Source organism: Serpula lacrymans (genome assembly GCF_000218685.1).
Source record: "Serpula lacrymans var. lacrymans S7.9 unplaced genomic scaffold SERLAscaffold_1, whole genome shotgun sequence".
In the NCBI taxonomy this organism is placed as follows: domain Eukaryota; kingdom Fungi; phylum Basidiomycota; class Agaricomycetes; order Boletales; family Serpulaceae; genus Serpula; species Serpula lacrymans.
The window spans coordinates 2,610,552-2,629,569 of NW_006763290.1; the positions used below are offsets into that span (position 1 = coordinate 2,610,552).

Sequence of the window (19,018 nt, forward strand, 5' to 3'; positions counted from 1 at the left end):
GGATTTGTTGGACAGATGCGCAATTTCTTGATTGTGTATTCCATTGAGAGAGAGACCTGTTTGTATTTTGTTACTACAATTTGAGATATGAGTGAAGAATATTGAATATGAGAGAAAAACAAGTGTACTTACCTTTGTCATTTTGTGACAAGCTGCATAAAGTTGACCATCAGAAGAAAGTTGACGGCTATGTCCTTGCCACTAAGTCCCTTGCAACAAGATATGCTCCCTCCTAGATTGCAGACTTGACGTTCAGGAGCCAAGCTTCTGGGTTGTGCGTGTCAGAGCCCCAACAAGTAGATGAAAGAGTGGCAATGATGTCATTGACATTCTTGCTTGTGTTGATCCAGGGACTACTTTGTTGTTACCATGTACCTTTGCCACCCTGATGCTGCAGTGAAAAAGTAATACCACCCCTAGGACAAGGGCGATGGGGCTCAGAAGCCGGTGCCAGGTCTTGAGGTCATTGAGCTTACTTCAGTCACCCCTCTGGGACATACCTCTTAGCTTCATATATATCTATATACCTATGTACCTAAGAGATCGTAATATGCCGGTCTTCCCTGGTCTATCATAATTACTGGGTATGTCCCTTGGGCCAACTACTCTCTTGTCCCAGGGACAACTGCTCTGTGATCCCAGGGACAACCACACTATTATCCCCATAATATTTTAGATATTGTCCTATCAACTCAAGCTCAATCCCCAGATATGATCACAGAATCCTGGTAGCTACCAAGTATCCTTGAGTATTGTCTCAAAAATATCTCTATAATTTTGGTACTTACCATAAAACCCCTGCTTCTTTGTTTATATGTATAGTTTCTTGGGGTTTTGGTCTACTTAATATAAATTCAACTGCAAAGGGCCCAATCTATTTCTAAATATTGATTTTATTCACAGGTGCAGGTGGTGGGTCTTTCAGACCATTTCCCTTCTACAGAAGAGTCCCATCTGAAAGACTACTGCTGGAATTGAGAAGTGCTACCAGAGGTACAAAGACTATGGTCCCAAGAAGCTGAAAAAGGTAAAGTGGGACAAGTCCCTATAATTCTGGTTGTCATCTCAAAGGATGTCTATATCAATCCCTGGGAAAGTCCCTATTTGTTAGGGACTTCTGAAAGAATATTCCCAGTTTCACAGGTGTTAGTAAAAGGGATATCTGTACATCTCTGGGACTTCCCATGGGATATCCCCATATACCCACAGGTCATGCTCAGGGATGTCTGAGTATGTCTGAGACTTTCCAAGGAATAACCCTATATTCTCATATTTTATCCCAGTGGGTGTCCCCATTTTCCCAAATATTATCCCAGGGGATGTTTCCATCATCCCAAGTGTTGGTCCATGGGATGTCCCTATCTTCCCAAATGCTATCCCTGGTGATGTCCCCATTTTCCCAAATGTTAGTATATCAGATATCCCCATCTTCCCAAATGTTATCCCCAGGGATATCCCTATTTTCCCTGAATCTATCCCAAGGATGTCCCCATATTCCCAAATATTATCCCCAGGGGTGTCCCCATCTTCCTAGATGTTATCCCCAGGGATATCCCTATTTTCCCCAAATTTATCCCAGGGATGTCCCTGTATGCTTGGGACTTCCCCAGGGACTTCCTTATTTTCACAAAAATTATCCCAAGGGATGTCCCCATATTCCCAGTTTCTATCTCATGGAATATCCCTATCTTCCTGAGTGTTAGTACAGGGGATGACCCCATGTTCCCAGATATTATCTCCAGAGATGTCTCTATGTGTCTGGTACTTCCCTAGGGATATCCCAATTTTTCTGTGAGTAAGTACAAGGGATGTCCCTGTTTTCACAAATATTACCCCAGGGGATGTCCCAATATGTTTGTGACTTCCTGGGGATATCCCCATCTTCCCAAATAATATTCTAGGGGATGTCTGTATATGTCTGGGGCTTTCAAAATCTATCCCAAGGGACATATGTCTCTGTTTTCCAAATTCTATCCCAAGGGATATCCCCACCATCCCAAATGTTAGTTAGTACAAGAAATATCCCCATTTCCCAAATATTATACCCAATGATGTTTCTATGTCTATAAAGAAGGGGATGGTGGTCCCAAAATTTGCCACATGGGGAGCACTTTTTTCAGCAAGGTCTTTCCATGTGGTTTTTGAGTTCTGTAGTGCAGTCAGTAGTTTTTTGTAGTGAGTGTAGTGGAGTGCTTAATCATTTTTAATACATAATGAAAACCCAATAACTGAACAGGAACACATATTCCCAATGAAAATTATTACTATTTATGTGGCACAGACTTTGCATACTCCCAGTGGCAGAGCCACGGGTTGGAACTCATGTCTGGGAGTTCTTAAGGGATATCCCCATCTTCCCAAATAATGTTTGGTACATGTCTGGGGTTTTCAATTTTTATCCCAAGGGATGTCCCCATCTCCCCAAATATAACAACCAAGAGTTTCTTACTCTGGCGCACAACTTGGACAAGCAAAGAGAGAGAGAAAGAGGGATCACCCCTCAGGTTTCAACCAGTCTGTTGTGCTAGACAACAGGAGGACTCGCTGAGTCCTTCCCATGTATTGCTCCTGTATATATACTAAAATACATGAGGTACTGTACAGTTGTAAATAAAGTTTAAAGTCCAACGTTTAGCATGTGACCAGTCACATGGTGAGCCTAGACACTGGTCAGGTGATGTGTCACATGATTGGTCATGTGACTTATGAAAAGTCCGAAAATGTAATGTAAAGTAAATGGTCACATGATCAGTCATGTGACTTGGAAAATAAAAAGTAAAAGTACAAAAAGTGAAGCGTAAGTAGGTGCTGGTATGTCAATTGTAACACCAAATGTGATCCCCAATGATGTCCCTGCATAACTGGGATTTCCCCCTTTCCCAAAAGTTAGTACAAGGGATGTCCCCATTAATAAAACTAAGTAAAACTACAATGGATGTTAGTTTAAGGTGATCTCTAATAAATGTAATGTAACATACCTCAGCCGCTGCCCGAGAGGCTATAGAAACAACTAAGGTATTTCTATACTAAACCCCCTACTACTTATAGTCGGAGGTGCTATTCGCTACAGTATAATGACTCCTAGGAGTACAATTGTGCTCCTAGGAGAACAATGGTTACTCCATGGAGTGGTGGCTATGCTCCATGGAGAACAATGGCTGCTTTGGCAGAGACCGGGTTTATCCGGTTTTGTCAACTTATTGCTGTGGGAAAAAAACAATAATGAACCTACAACAGGTGAGAAAGAGTCTTGTGTGCCATTTGAGATAACACTATATTGAAGAGCAATAGGCATGATGACAAATGCAGTACTTTCCAAGGCTGGTGATTGTTTGTAGGTGTGTACAAGCCTCTGTGTGAGTTAACTTACCCTCCTCTGTGAAGGGTGTTGATGCCATTGGTGTCACGGGGGACTGCTTTGGAGAGGGAGACACAGGCTGTAGCTGTGTGGAGGGAGATATCTTGCTAGTGGAAATTGACAACTGAAGTGAGATTGGTGGTGGCAATACCGCCTTGGGGTAGGTAGGAGAGTGTTCTCTCACAGACCCCCTAGACTGAGATACTGTGACTGTGGCGCAAAAGGTGGAGCTAGCGCTCATTGATCCTGAGTGAGTAGAAAGCATGGTTAGACTGCTGATTGCGTATCCAGTAGGCTCACCTGTAGGCATATTTCTATATACTCAATATATTATTTTCATGATTCAACACTTTATTCGAGCCTACGCTAATATTTCAAGTACTAGATAATTCATTTACAGTCCGACTTTTCACCCTATAATTATGGGAAAATGTTTCCCCATTGGGATTCAAAAACTCGGACTTTTCCTTCTCATTTTTATGCTCATTTTTAGAATAGTTACACCTCACTTTGTATTGCACAAAACTGAGGTCAGTAGATACAGTCTTTTCCACATCTTCATTTACTTATTATGCTTCAGTATTGATTTCTTAGGTACAGCATAATAAATAAGAGTTTGTATTGCACAAAACTGAGTATTGATTTCTTAGATCACCTCCCTTTATAAGTACCTATTATATATTTTTATGCTGGACACATGTACTGACCTTCTATTGGATTCAGAGAGCTGCACAGCTATTTGCATGGTAAACAGGTATGCTGCTCATCCTTATTCACATAGCTGGTAACAGGCGTCAAGTGTTAACAGAGCATGCAAACTGAGCATGGGAATCAGGTGTGCCGAGTGTCCTGATTCCCACGCCCTGGTGTTCTGTTCTGCTAAGCAAACAAACAATGGACCACACCCAGGGTGGCACACCTGATTCCCACGCCAGTATATGCCACTCTGCTGAGTTGGCTCAAATTGAGTATGCTCTGAGTCTGCTGTGGGAATCAGGTGTGTCCACAATCCAGTTGGATTGGCAGATTTCTATGCTCAACTTAGGCAGGTTCTCTCTTCACTGAGTCCTACTGACCTTTTTGTTATGATAGACGAACTTACAAACCACATCTCCAACCCTACACTCCAGATGTCAAACAACTTGGACATCTCAACAATTCCATCCATATAATCAAGATGTCCAAGACATATCAGATGTAGAAGAAGAAGATATCCAGGCTATCCAGGCCCACTGTTCACATTGTCCACGCTGCCCACAATATCCTTGTCCCAGCGGTGGAGTAGCGCCTGCCACTTCCTCTTCTGCACAGCAGTGGGAGGCAAGGGATGCTCCAGCTCCAGCTACTAGGAACAGCTCAAGCATCAACTCATTCATTGCTGACCTTGCAGCCGCCCATTCTGTTTCACCAGCATTTCAAACAGATGAGTGGGTAGAATCTGCTACTTCACTCATCACAAGGGCCCCCAGCCACTACACTGATGAGACATTGACATCAATTGTGGCAAGATGTCATTGTGTAACAGGGAAAAATGTCTGTCAATTTTTTGCTTATGATTAACTACATTTAATTAGTTGCAAAATGTGAAAGGTAAGTGTTAAATCTGACTCATTCACAGCCTTATTATAAATGGTTTTTCTTCAGCACTTATGTTCAAGGAGGGGCGTACTTTGGATGCAATATGGACAGACCTTCCTCCTCCAAAGCCATCCAAAAAGAGGTTTGAACAATGGCATGCAATTGGTTGTAAATTTGCAGCCATTGCATCTGGTGGTCAGTTTTTTGCATCTTTGTACTTTATTACTTTGTGTCTGATTAATCAGATTAACTTTCAGGTTCTATATACGCACTCCTACTTGTGGCTGGACTGAATTTTTGCATTCAGCTTGCTAAGATGGATGGAATGACGCCATGGAAAATAGGGAATACATTAAGGTAGCCTTCAGATGGTAAGTTTTTACCTTTATTGTTGATTACATATATTTTACTACGGCTACAGAGAACCCCTCTGGGCATCTTGTGATTTCAAGGATAATTACAATGATTGCCAGGCTACGCCAACTTTTGCCCATCAAGATGGAAAGTATGTTCTCTCAAGCCCTTCTTTCACATTATGGACTACCGACAAAACTTGATTGCACCAATCTGGAGGCAACTGACCACTTTTTTAGTGTAATCAGATTTTAGCAAGTATACTTCCTTGTTTTGTTTCCTTATCTTTATGATTGTATTATATAGAATATTTCATCTGCTTCCACATTGATATGATTGCTGGAAAATGTGTCTGCTCCCAGTGGACAACTTCAGAGTGCCCTTTCAGCAGTATGGTCAAGCTCTTCTTGGCACTGACCATGCTGAGGGGCATTTTCTAACATCATTATATGATATTGAGAGTCAGCCTGATATGTCAGCTCATGTTGCAGCTCCCATTTTAGATGACTCTTCCACCACTCCTTTTACCATTGTCACCACATTTGACCCCTAATCCCAGGTGAACTTGAAGTTTCCAGCACCGCGATCTCCTGAAGAAAAGTTTGCGTGACTGAAGGTGAAAGGGAAAAAGCAAGCTATGCTGTTATGTCTGTCAACATAGAAGATCTAGAAGCTAAGGTATGTTTGTCCACACAACATACAAAATTTACATTTTAATTCACAGACACAGCTTAAAATTCACTATATTGACGGCACAAGATCAGAGTCATCACCTGATCTTTATATATCTTTATTGATCCTCCCCAGCCCAGGTCTTACACTGTGCAACAAGGGCAAGTCTCTCATGCTGTCTCTCAACAACTCTATGCCTCCTTCATTGCACAATCATATCTTCAATAATCTGGTGTTATGTTTGTGTCCCACAGCCAAAATACAGTATACAGATTTTGCTCAGGAGGGAATTGGTTTTCAGTTTGAGGCTTTCATTTTTCATAGTACAACTGTTATTGTACTCAGGTGAGGATCTCAATTCATTATATCTCCTTACCTAATTCAAAAAGCAGGGAAATAACACACCAAAAGATGTCCCACCTCTCATGATAAAGAAGGTGCATGCTTCACGGACAAACTATAGCCAGCTAACACCCTATGCATCCAAGGAGATGCAAACCCACGCTACCATGTATCAACATCTCAAAACCATATTTTCAGACTTGCTTGAATGGATTGATAATATTGTTTTTTTTTTGTTTATTAGACATATTCTGATTGATCTATGTAGCTATTGGCTTATTTTCCTGAATAATATGCCATACTCAGTAAGACTGCCAATATATTACCTGGAAATAATTGCTCTGCTGTTTACCCTTTCATTAGCTTAGTGGTCAATGGAACTAAAGCTCACTTTAATGCAAAGGACAAAACTTTATGCCTTGTGCTCACACTGGATAAGCACAAAAGGGGGAAACTATGCCTGGTGGAACCTGGATTGGTGTTGCAACTTAACAAGGGAGATTTTGTGGTGTTTCCTTCATGCAATATCACTCACATGAATTTGCACTTTAAGGGTGAGAGGTGTTCTATTGTCTTGCAAACTGACAAAGAGATGGAAAGCTGGGCTGAAGGACATAATGGTTGGGGGCAAGCAATGTTAACTTCAATTAGGTGTTTAATTTCATCACACAATTGTGTAAGTAGCCGGCCGTGTCACATCCATACCAGAAGACAGAACTCTGGCATTTCCGGAGGAGTTGTTCTCTGGGCCCAAAACCCCCCAAACCATTGGTATACTCAGGATTATGTTCCTTGTGGTCTGCCAGCTGGCATAACTCTATGCTCTATTCCCACATGGTACTCCAGTTGTCCACTCTGGTACTCCTGCACCAGACTTCTAGTTTGCCATACGTTTCTCCTCGCACGTTCTAGTATTCCTTGTGGACTCTGTAGTTAAACCTTATGATACACTCCTTGCACATACATTCTCCTCTCGCTAGATAATTGTCTGCATGGAACTCTGTACCTACATTACGGGTTACTCCTTATAAGCTCCTGCTCCCCCGACAGTATATAAGCTGTAACTCCTGTACTCTGTTCCTGCAGTTTGAATATCAACTAGATTCTCTTGCTTTCTTACCAGTCCTTTTCTAAAGACCTTTCCAATCCTTCTCTGAAGGATCTTTATTCTACTCCCTTTCATCCTCTACTTCTCCTACATCCACTTCCAACGAGTTAAGGACCAAGGTCCGTGAAAGGGTCTAGCGCACGAGCTAAGCCAATTCTGACAAAATCAGATAAACCCAGTCTCTGCCGAAGCAGCCATTGTTCTCCATGGAGCATAGCCACCACTTCATGGAGTCACCATTATTCTCCTAGGAGTCATTATACTATAGCGAGTAGCACCTCCGACTATAAGTAGTAGGGGGTTTAGTATAGAAATATCTCAGTCGTTTCTATAGCCTCTTGGGCAGCGGCTGATGTATGTTACATTACATTTATTAGAGATCACCTTAAACTAACATCCATTGTAGTTTCACATAGTTTTATTAAATTCCCCATCTCATCCTCCGTACTCTGTTACTCTGTCCCTGTACTCCACAGCTCCATTACTCTGAAAAGGCCACGGTTCTGACAGGCCCCTACGGACAATCTGAATGTAATTTGAGATATTGTTGAATATTTGTATTTGTACGCATTTGTAAAGTAAAAGGTTTGAAATCTGAGAGATTTTACCCAGTAAAATATTGGCTGCTACTAGTCAATATTTGCATTTTAGTCTGGTTTATACCTTACTCTATTCTATGGCTCCTAAAACTAGGTCTGGACAACCTCAAAAAAAGCAAGGTCTTGCTACTTCAGCAAGGAACAGAAGGGACAAGGCCAAAAAAGCTACATCCTCCAAGAATAGAGATGAAGGCTTAACTATGAAGGAGAGAAAAATATTAGAGAACCTTCAAAAGAAACTCAAGGCTGCAGAAGTACAAGCTAATGAGGAAAGATTAATAGGTACACCTTTGTTTATTTATCTATCTATAATTCTTATTGACACTGTCCTTTAAAATACAGATATACATAGAAAAACTGCTGACATGCTTGAGGCTGAAGTTGGTGATGTTGATCAGAGCAGTAACAAAGGGGATGAAGAAGAGGATGAAAAACCCATTCATAAAAGGGCAAGGAGGATAGCTGAAGATGAGATCTATGAAGAACTTGACAATGAGGAAGAAGAGTGAATGAGTTCAATGAGGCCAAATGGTATGTCAAATCAACTACTCTGGTACAGCATGCTGACCTTAATATAACCACAGATGATTATACTCCTCCTGCTACACCTACCTCTAGTATATCTCCTGTGAATGAAGTTGGCAATTCTGAATATGAGCCTGCAGAGCGTCCTAGGTCTATGGGTAATGAAGTAAGCAACGTCCTCCACTACTAAAATGCACAGATAATATATCATATTATTTTACAGATAATTTGCCAAGATTTAAATGAGAGGATTTTTAATACAAGTCGTGGAATTACCCCTTCTGCAACTTCATCAAAAGTCTCAAAGGAAAAATCATTCCCATTGACATTTTTTCATATCATAAAACAGGTTGCAATGTCTAGCTTTAGCCCTACTTCAGCAAAATTAGCTAAATCAGGCCATTCATATTTGAGGGTATCACTAGCTACATCAAAAGGTTTTCTTTCAATTGAAGAGCATGATAATTTGGTCTGGACTGCACTGACAAATTTTCCACCACTTTAAGTGCCAAAATGTTGAAGCTGGAGGATGTGGAGAATGAGCTATTAAAAGGGAGAATTATGGACTACGTACACCAAATCTCTATATTTTTGATTGTTTTACAATACTAATAAAACTCCACAGGTTTGGTCAGCTTCTTCCCAGATGAGGGGTGAAGTCAAGCAAAAAGCACATTTATTGGTAATTTCAGAGTATGGGCTTGCAACAGATAATCTTCCAGAAGAAATATGTGATGTGGTAGAATGGCTTTTAAACAATGGAAAAGTTATTTTCATCTTTGGTGACCTGGATGTCAAGGTGAGTATACATATTATTTCATCTTCACCACACTAAATATATAACAAATGTTCCACTCCAGGTCCGTACATATGACAAACAAAAAACTTTTAGTCATAATATTATTAAATTTATTCTTCAAGTCCAATAGTTTCACAAGAAGGCCATCAGGAAAAACCTAGTTGCCTTTTATAGCTATTATAGCCACCATAGTAATACATAAGGGAAATAGTAGCTATAGTACGCCTAGACAAGTCCCTATTATATAGCTCTATATACCTCACGTAGCCACCTGATCACAGGGAGTACATAAAAGCAAAGTGGACCAGCTGGGGATTAAACCCAGGACCTCTGCCTATATATGGTGTGCTCTAACCAACTGAGCTACCAGCCCTTGTATTAATATCAACTCATGACGTATGTTGTCTAACAAGGCTAACAGGCTTTTGACCTTGACTATTCCAACACACATTTGTGAAATACATAGTTGCCTCTACTATGGCTACTTTCATAGAGTATAAAAGATATCATAATTCTGGATTCTTGTTTCAAATCAATCTTACTAAATTTACTTTCACTATAGAATATAGCAAACTGTCAGAATTTATCCCTAATACCGTTGTATGACATGCATAGAGTAAACTACTATAATGAAGTGAACCCCCACAAACTACAAAATCCTCTCAATTTTCTGTTTTGTCTTAAGATACTCATACTATTCACAATGGATGACATTCAATATTATTGTATAAATACACTTTGACAATACTCACAGAATTTCATGAATGACTTGATAAGTTTTCTTTGCAGTTTGTCAAGCCTTGATGGATAGTGCAAGCATCTGGTCAGTGATTATAAGTATAGGTATACTGTAGATATAGTAAATGGAGGAACATACTTTGGCTTGTTAACCTATCCACACCTATTCAGAAAAAGATAAGGTGGTCAAACACACTTTGGAGTAGTTGTAACATACCTTAGTGATAATTGAAGCAGTAGTGTGTGCTGCTACTACCAGCTGATGATGTAGTGGTGGGATATGTTGGGTATCGATATGGCATTGGTGCCAGTGGCCACTGTGAATAGAATAAAGCTAATTTCAGTACCTTATAAGATAGTTATTAGAAAAAACCATACCTAGAGCTAACACATACTTAACAAGTATGCTATTAGCTCAATGTTATTGCAACTTGAAAGGATAGAAGGACGTGCAGGAATTTGAAGCGCAGTGGTGTACCATTGTGATGTGATATGCAACATCACACTAGTGCCACATATGTATCAAGAGCTGACTCTGAAAAAAAATGTGGCACTCAAATCTAATCTAATCCTGAGAAGTGTGTGAAAATGGACAGTGACACTGTCCATTTTCACTGGCAGAATATAGAATCATTGCTGCACTTGCAACACTATTAAAAGAGTTAGACAAAGCTCACACAGATAGTATTTACATATAAACCTCTTTCAATATATAGCTGGTGTTATTTATGCCTTCAACCCTCATCACCAAACTATGTCAAGTGAAACCTACCAACTCCTTGCACGAACAATCTGCATGTGGTCACCAACCACACCTGTTCACTGCCGCTCTCAATATCCATTAGCCACCAAGAGTTTACCTCTAAACTACAAAGCAACATTTTATGATTATGTTGTGATTAATCGCGAGCGCTATAATGCTTCTTACACAGCAGAGTCCATTGGTTTGTTATTAGTTGATGTTCCTATTGAGCAGTCTTCTGTTGAAGGCATTCTCAATGCATATGGCGAAGTCTTGAAGGTCTTCATTTAAGCAAGACATTTGGTTCACAGGAGACTCAATGTGCTTTGCTAATATGCAATGGTTTAAGCACTAGGAGGGTGAACATGATGATATATGGGATGAGTTGTAAGTTCACTCATATTTTAATAGCATTTATTGACTTTGTGTTTGGTAATGCAGCTATTGGTGTTCAACTTTGGGAGCTTGAGGAATATTTGGAACCAGATATGCAGTTGCCCCCCCTCATTTCCCCTAACTGAATCAAGGGACACATCACTCTCAAGACAGTCACAATTGGGCCTGACCGGAAGAAAGTATGGGCCACAACTGACTTGGCAAAAGTGTGTCTTTTTTTGCTGAATGATAAGTGACTCAGCTTGGTTTTGTCCAGCAGTGATTATTTGTATGCTAAAGCTTTATCATTCTTCTTTTCTGGCTGATGCTCATTATTTTCCTCTTTTCATCTTCTGTTAACATTTCAATAATATTTCTACTCCTTTTTTTATCTTTGTACTACTAATTTATATTGTTATCACCATCATTATCAGCCAAATACTCTGCCAGTTCCCTGAGATACTCCCTATCCTTAGCTACTAACTCCCCCTGCTTCACATGAGTATGAAAATCTTGCAACCAGGCCATACTCTCAAGGACTTCAACTGGAGGATTTGCAGTAAGCCAGGCCTTTTGAACCATTAGTCTGAATGGTTTTGTTGGCTGTGCCTTTCCTGATTGCAGTGGTTTATTGACCATTTTCAAGGGGTGAGTGGTAAAACTCTTTGTAGTTGTATCTCCTTTCTTAGTTGTCTTGCATTGTTTTGGTGGGGTGCAGAGCTAGCACCATTGGTTTCTATTGCTGTGCTATGTAGCCCTTTGACAATTGAATCCAGCTCCACAAGGAAAAAAACATACTGTGTTCATCATCAGTAAGTGCTTTGATTAAATTAAAAATTGCTTACATCCAGTAAGCGCCAACAGAGCCCAATTTTCATCCAGCCATTGGCTGAAAAGTCTTGATCTTCATAATGTTTCCTTGAGGCCTCACTCAAATCAGAGTCATCAAAGGAGACATTGTCAGAGCCAAAGTTGGTGTCAATTATTGCCACAGCATCTGCCACATTGTACTTGGCTTCAAACCCTGGGATGCCTTCACATCAACATTTGGCAACCTGGCATCAAGCTTTAGCAGCTGTGGTTTTTCAAACCTTAGTGGGTCAGTGCAAGCTTTTACTTGAGACTGTAAGTTGCACCATATAATTTTGTCATCTTGATGATGATGTCTTTGTTGTAGTCAGTATTTACCAGCTCTGGATTGCCTCCTGGAATGGTCGGTAATGCCTAAGTAAGTGTTATTTGGCCTGGTTATTTTGTAGTGCTATTTGAACACACTGTTTCATTATCCCAGGCACAATCAACAAGTTCATTGATAAAGCGGACATTAACAGTATGGTCAATCTTCTCAGTCCAACATGGCTTTCAAATGGCCTGAAAACCATCTTTATAAAAGGTGTGTCGTTAGGATAAAGCTCAAGGTTGTCAATTAACACTTGTATCCTTTTGTCTTGTTTAGCTGTCTTCTCCACCTCACTGTTCTTTAATGCGCAATTTGGAGGCCACAAATCAAGCAACGCCGCCACACTATACACAACCTCTCTAGAGCATATGATATTGATTTATTGGCAGTAGAAACTATCTACCCTCACTGCCCTACACCCCACACGTCACCCACATACAGCACAAACATCCCAGCCACAAAGAATATCATGATTAGCCTTTATCCCTCCATCAACAACAGAGTCCAAATATTTACTGACGGCTCCCTTATCAATGGCAGAGTAAGTGCCGCAGCAATTTTATACCGAGGAGGACAGCAAAAACAGGTACTTAGGTATTATCTAAGATCTGCTGACAACCACACAGTTTTTGAAGCTGAAGCTGTAGAAATCACCCTTACAGCTAAGCTACTCTCCACAGAAACCAACTCATCCTTCCCAGTGTCCATATTCACTGACAACCAAGCTGTCATTCAATCCAGCTACTCTCAAGATGGCAGGCCGGGTCACACCATCTTAGACATATTCAACACACAAATAAAAGCACTAAGTAAGAAATGGTGTGCTACATTTGACCTCACAATGTAACAACCAAGAGTTAGTTACTCTGGCGCACACAGGAACACACTATAAAGGTAGTGAATGGGGAGTGGTTACCCCTTAGGCTGCAGAGAGTTTGTTGGTTAACAACAGGAGGACTCGCTGAGGAGTCTCCTGGATCTATTGGGGTATATATACTACTACAGGGTTGTTTGTACATGTGTACTATACAGTTGATAGAGACAGTGGCTGATGATGTCATGGGGCCTAGCCCGCATGGCCAGCTCCACTGTGTGTGAGAGTTGTGTCTGAAATAAGAAGAAAGGCAACGCGGCGCGAGAAAGAGGAGTTTGGACAAAAGGGGGAAGTGCTGCGTGGCACCATGTGTGAAGGTTAAAGTACAAGGTTAAAGCGGAGAATAAAAATAAAGGAAAGGTCTAAAAATTGTGTTATCGTAACACACAATCTGTTGCCTGCTGGAGAGACACAATAAAAAGGAGATCATAAGTTTACCGGTCCTTCTCTGAAGGACCTTTGCTTTACTCTGCTTTCATCCTCCACTTTTTCATTGTTCACACTGTCAAGTTAGGGACCAAGGTCTGCAGAAGAGCCTAGCGCATGAGCTAAGCCTCCTCCCAACCTCGTACCCTGTTTTGCCCCCATGCATACATCTGTCCTTGGAAACACCAACTACTCTGAAGGTCACAGTCAAATACGGACACATCACTACAGAATATGGAATCATCTCAGTTTAATATAAACATATCCTGGCTCAATATATCCCTAAACAATGTGGTATCATCCCAGATTAATATGGGACATATCCTTGTAAAATATGGGATAAATCCCAGCTTAACATGAACACATCCCCATAGAATGTGGAGTTATCCCAACTGAATATGGACAAATCCTAGCAGGGGAATGGAATCATCCCAATGTTACGATTTCTATTGGACATTTAAGGACTACTCATTTCTCTTTACTCATTGGTTATACCATCGGACTGATGACTCATTTCCTTCACATACACTTCTGTTCTTCTCGCATTCATATTACCTATTATAGTACTTAGTCCTCAACGGACGGACCTGCCCTAGATAGGACCTAACTCCTATCACCGACTCTTTCCATTATAAATACACATGTAATAGTAGTAGTATTCTCTAATACAATTCTACGCAGTTTACGCTTACAAAGCTAGACTCCTAAGATCAGACTTCTACTCAGAAGAAGACCAACTCTTGTTGGAAGAACTCAACTCAGAACTACATTCTCAAACTTGTCTTTGGATAAGTCTCCCTTGAAACCTCAACGAACCCTCAGACTTTGTTAAGCACTTTGTGCGTAACACCCAACTCAACATGGACAAATCCCACATTTTGTGGGATTATCCTCAGTAAAATGAAAAGTCAAGGAACAATCAAAGTTGACTATGATTTGACTAAATGTCACTTTTTTTACCAATACCAAACTAAGGTAGTCAACAAAAAATCATGTGCAAATCACATAAAAGTCGACTAGCAGTCATGTTAAGTTATGCCAATCCAAATTGATAAAGATGTTTGACTGACAAAACAAATTGACATTCACATTCATTGGATTAGAACTAAGCCTTCCAATAGAGCAACAGGGTGTTTGCACACAGCATAACAAGTACTCCATAGAGGCATTTATAATATCTGCCTGATTGACCTACATGTATATGTTAGCTGCTTTCCTATATTCCTAATGCTAGATACATAGTAATAAGCTAGAAAACCTATTTTTTTAAATGGCAAAGTGACAGTTTTGTCTTCCAGTGTACAATACATGACTATTTTCTGAATTTTGGCACTCAAAAAATAGTGACTTCATCACACTGTGGGAGCCAGGTCATTTTTATAACTAAATCTTGACTAGACTGTGACTTTGACCTGATTTTATATGACTAGACTTGACTTCACATGACTAAAGCTTAACTTATTGTTTTAACTGATCCTCATTGCTGATGTAGCTAAGTCTTTGTTGAAGGTGTGTATCTGCAAAAAAAAAACCATTACTTTTGAGCCAACACTAATATGCACACCATCTTTATTTTTCCAGCTTCTACCTGACAATATGTGCTTGAAGTATTCCATGTCTGCAAAAGCCCACACAATATTGTGACTCAGTGCTGAGTGATTGGATAGGACACTGCACAAGCAGAAAATGGCATTGGAATGACAAAACCGGATAAACACGGTCTCTGCTAAAACAGCCATTGTTCTCCATGGAGCATAGCCACCACTCCATGGAGTCACCATTGTTCTCCTAGGAGTCATTATACTGTAGCAAGTAGCACCCCCAACTATAAATAGTAGGGGGTTTCGTATAGGAATACCTCAGTCATTTCTATAGCCTTTTAGGCAGTGGCTGAGGTATGTTACATTACGTTTATTAAAAATCACCTTAAACTAACATCTATTGTAGTTTCACTCAGGTAAATAATATAGTTGTTTCTATAGCCTTTTAGGCAGCGGCTGAGTTTCACTTAGACTTGTTATGGAACACTCAAACTTCTCTGTTGCAAATAAAATTGCAGGTCCGTGTTTTGAATGTAAGTAATTATGTGTAGTAAAATATGCAACTTAGCCTTGACAAATATGCACTTCACATCTATTATTGTCCAGATGTTGAGCACATTTACCAAGAGGATTTTCAAGTCATCTTGCCAAATTGATTTATTAGCTAGTGTAACAACCAAGAGTTTGTATACTCTGGCGCACAACTCAGACAAAGCTATAAAGAAGTGAGGGGAGTGGTTACCCTTTAGATAGGACCAAGTTTGTTGTGGGTAAACAACAGGAGGACTCGCTGAGGAGTCTCTTTGATCTATTGGGGTATATATAATACTATAGGTTGTTTGTACATATGTACTGTACTATTGATGGAGGCAGTGGCTGATGATATCATAGGGCACAGCCCATGTGACCTGCTCCACTGCATGAGAGACTTGCAGCTAAGAATAAAGAAAAGCAGTGCAGTGCAAGAAAGTGGAGTTTGAACAAAAAATGGAAAGTGCACAGTGTGTGAAAACTACAAAAGAAAGTTAAAGTGGAGAATAAAATTTAAAGGTCCGGAAATTGTGTATTGTAACAGCTAGTGTATCACATTCATCAAATGGTGCATACACAGTATTAATCCATATTATTCATTTCATGGAAGTGTAGACACTTCAGTCACCCCAAGATATCTGGCTCTTAGCTTGAATGCCTTCTGTATTGCTATGTGGCTAAGGGCCCTACTTTCAGTGGGACATCCCCAGGTGTGGGATATTCTCTCAGGGATTTTTCAAGGGATGTTGTAACAACCAAGAGTTAGTTACTCTGGCGCACAACTAGAATCAACTATAGAGATGATGATGAGGGAGTGGTTACTCTTTAGACTTCAACAAGTTAGTTGTGAGGATACAACAGGAGGACTCGCTGAGGAGTCTCCTTGATCTATTGAGGTATTGTAACAACCAAGAGTTATTTACTCTGGCGCACACAGGAACACACTATAAAGAAAATGATGGGGAGTGGTTACCCCTTAGGCTGCAGTGAGTTAGTTGTGCTAGACAACAGGAGGACTCACTGAGTCCTATGTATTGCTCTTGTATATATACTAAAATACATGAGGTACTGTACAGTTGTAAATAAAGTTCAAAGTCCGATGTCTAGCATGTGACCGGTCACATGATGAGTCTAGACATTGGTCAGGTGATATATCACATGACTGGTCATGTGACTTGGAAAAATGAAAAGTAAAGTACAAAAGTGAAGCGTAAGTAGGTTCTGGTATGTCAATTGTAACAGGTATATATACTACTACAGGTTTATTTGTACATATGTACTATACCGTTGATGAAGGCAGTGGCTGATGATGTCAGAGGGCGCAGCCATTCCAAAGCAAACAATAGATACAGTATGCCTTGCAGTATGCTATATATTGACAACTTTTTAGCTGAAGATCAAACTTATCAATATGCACACACAAATAACACTTCTTAGAGTAGAAAACCATTTCTGTGTCAAAGTTTTCTGTTGTCGTGCCCACAATTTAGTAATAACAATCTGAGTACCAATCTGAGGAAAGTACTTTGAAGTAAAGTTATTTAGATTAGTGCTATCATCACATTATCACATTCTCTTCTTTTTGTCTATGCTATGACAGCTAGCTTATTATGGATTGTGAAATTTTAAGCAACCTACAGTAGATAGAGCCTGAATATTTGTGCAACAAGAAATATGAAGCTGCTGTGAACAAGGTTGTCCAAATGAATAGTAGATATTTTGTGCTGCAAGCTATCCCATAATGAACTCAGGGTATATTAATGAGAGGTTCCTAATTTATGTGTGCTAAGAACATTGTCATACCATAGGAAGGAGTACATATGGGAGATATCCCAATTACCCAGTGGGATAACCCAGACTATCCTGTGGGATGTCTCAAGTACCCAGTGGGGATTCCTGGGTGATTTTTTTAAATATTGCAGGCCTCAGTGTCTATGTATGATGCCAAAAAAAAATCATACATTAAAGAATAGTCTTATTAATGGTATGTCAGGTACCCCTGCTCAGATCACACTATTGCATTGAATTGTCACCAAACAGCTTATATCTGTATTCACCACACATCCTTAGAAAAGCAGGTTCCCATTAGCGTCATAGCACATGGAACCAGTAGATATTGACAAAGAAAGTGGGGAAAGAAAAATAATTCTTCAAAATTGAATTCATAGAGATTATCCCATTTGACCAGTACTTGAGATATGCTACATATGATTCCTCAAAATAGAAATATCCCCCACAACTCTAAGATAACCCATATAATTGTTGGGACACTACACAAAATCCCTTGGGACATCCCAGTGAATCCTTGGCAACTCTGAGACACAACCACATCTAATTTTAGTAGTGTTTTCTATAATTGCCACTGCTCTCCTTGGCAGTATAAGCATTCTGCCAATACTTGTGCTTCAGATTCACAATACTTATTTTCCTTGCCATCATGTGAACCTTGATTCACTCTATAGCATATATCCTGTGAACAATTCAATGTAAGTACACTAATGTATTTCTAGTGATGGTCTCTTTGCTGTCAGACTACCTCAGGAACACTGCCATGGCCAAAAATATATGTATAATAGTATTCCTTCAAATTTGTGAAGGACACTCATAGTGGAGCTCAATAGCTAACATGTTTGGCAGTGGAAAAATCCAACTGTGGTAATATTGAACCATCATTACAAAAGGTTTCTCCACTGAATTAATTTCCATCAGAGTTGGGCAATTTTACCCTTGCTACTGCCACCAAGGTTCTCACAAGGCCTGGAATTGCTAAAGATCAAACATGATGTCTTGGCCAACCCACAAAATAGTGACAGTAATACTCCCAAAATAAATAAATAATTTAAAGCCAGGGGCTTTACAAGGGTTGAAGGCTGTACACAGAGGTAAATGTATTTCTGAAAATTTCAGCAAACTCATATGTATGCAAGTGGTGTGGTAGGTGCTACAGGGATAAAAGAGTGCAATTCTAGCACCTTATATTTTGCCTTGAAATTATAATTTAATATATATCTAAAAATAAATGGGGCTGATATGCCGCCCCTAAACCCTCCTGGGATCAGTGACGGAGTAAGTAAGTTGGATGCACAGCTTCTGTACAAGTCCCATTATATATAATGTATCCCACACAGATAACATATAACATTTGAGATATTCTATTTTTAACACGCTCTGTAGGCTCTAGTAAGCAGTCACATTCTTGTATAGACTATAGTATACTTTCCTTTATTTTTATGTGCTATCTGTTACAAACATACCCTGGAATATCACATCATATTG

General features: G+C 39.9%; 3 protein-coding genes across 3 annotated transcripts; all 3 read left to right on the plus strand.

Annotated features, from left to right (window-relative positions):
- Positions 1 to 4,252: 4,252 nt before the first annotated feature.
- SERLADRAFT_404685 (uncharacterized protein) lies at positions 4,253 to 5,730 on the plus strand (the record flags this gene model as incomplete). Its single annotated transcript, XM_007312395.1, has 7 exons — positions 4,253 to 4,355; positions 4,554 to 4,789; positions 4,933 to 4,948; positions 5,003 to 5,131; positions 5,253 to 5,307; positions 5,410 to 5,441; positions 5,597 to 5,730. 7 exons carry the CDS (start codon positions 4,253 to 4,255, stop codon positions 5,728 to 5,730), a joined length of 705 nt encoding a protein of 234 aa, XP_007312457.1.
- A 2,358-nt stretch (positions 5,731 to 8,088) lies between these two features.
- On the plus strand, positions 8,089 to 9,465 carry SERLADRAFT_404686 (uncharacterized protein; the record flags this gene model as incomplete). Its single annotated transcript, XM_007312396.1, has 5 exons — positions 8,089 to 8,293; positions 8,354 to 8,516; positions 8,630 to 8,702; positions 9,162 to 9,335; positions 9,397 to 9,465. 5 exons carry the CDS (start codon positions 8,089 to 8,091, stop codon positions 9,463 to 9,465), a joined length of 684 nt encoding a protein of 227 aa, XP_007312458.1.
- Positions 9,466 to 10,827: 1,362 nt separating this feature from the next.
- On the plus strand, positions 10,828 to 13,149 carry SERLADRAFT_404687 (uncharacterized protein; the record flags this gene model as incomplete). The annotated part of the gene is made up of 11 exons (XM_007312397.1): positions 10,828 to 11,094; positions 11,257 to 11,417; positions 11,714 to 11,749; positions 11,815 to 11,838; positions 11,880 to 11,941; positions 11,967 to 12,002; positions 12,131 to 12,315; positions 12,368 to 12,407; positions 12,482 to 12,583; positions 12,763 to 12,911; positions 13,033 to 13,149. The coding sequence occupies 11 exons, from the start codon at positions 10,828 to 10,830 to the stop codon at positions 13,147 to 13,149; spliced, it is 1,179 nt and encodes a 392-aa protein (XP_007312459.1).
- Between the last annotated feature and the right edge of the window lie 5,869 nt (positions 13,150 to 19,018).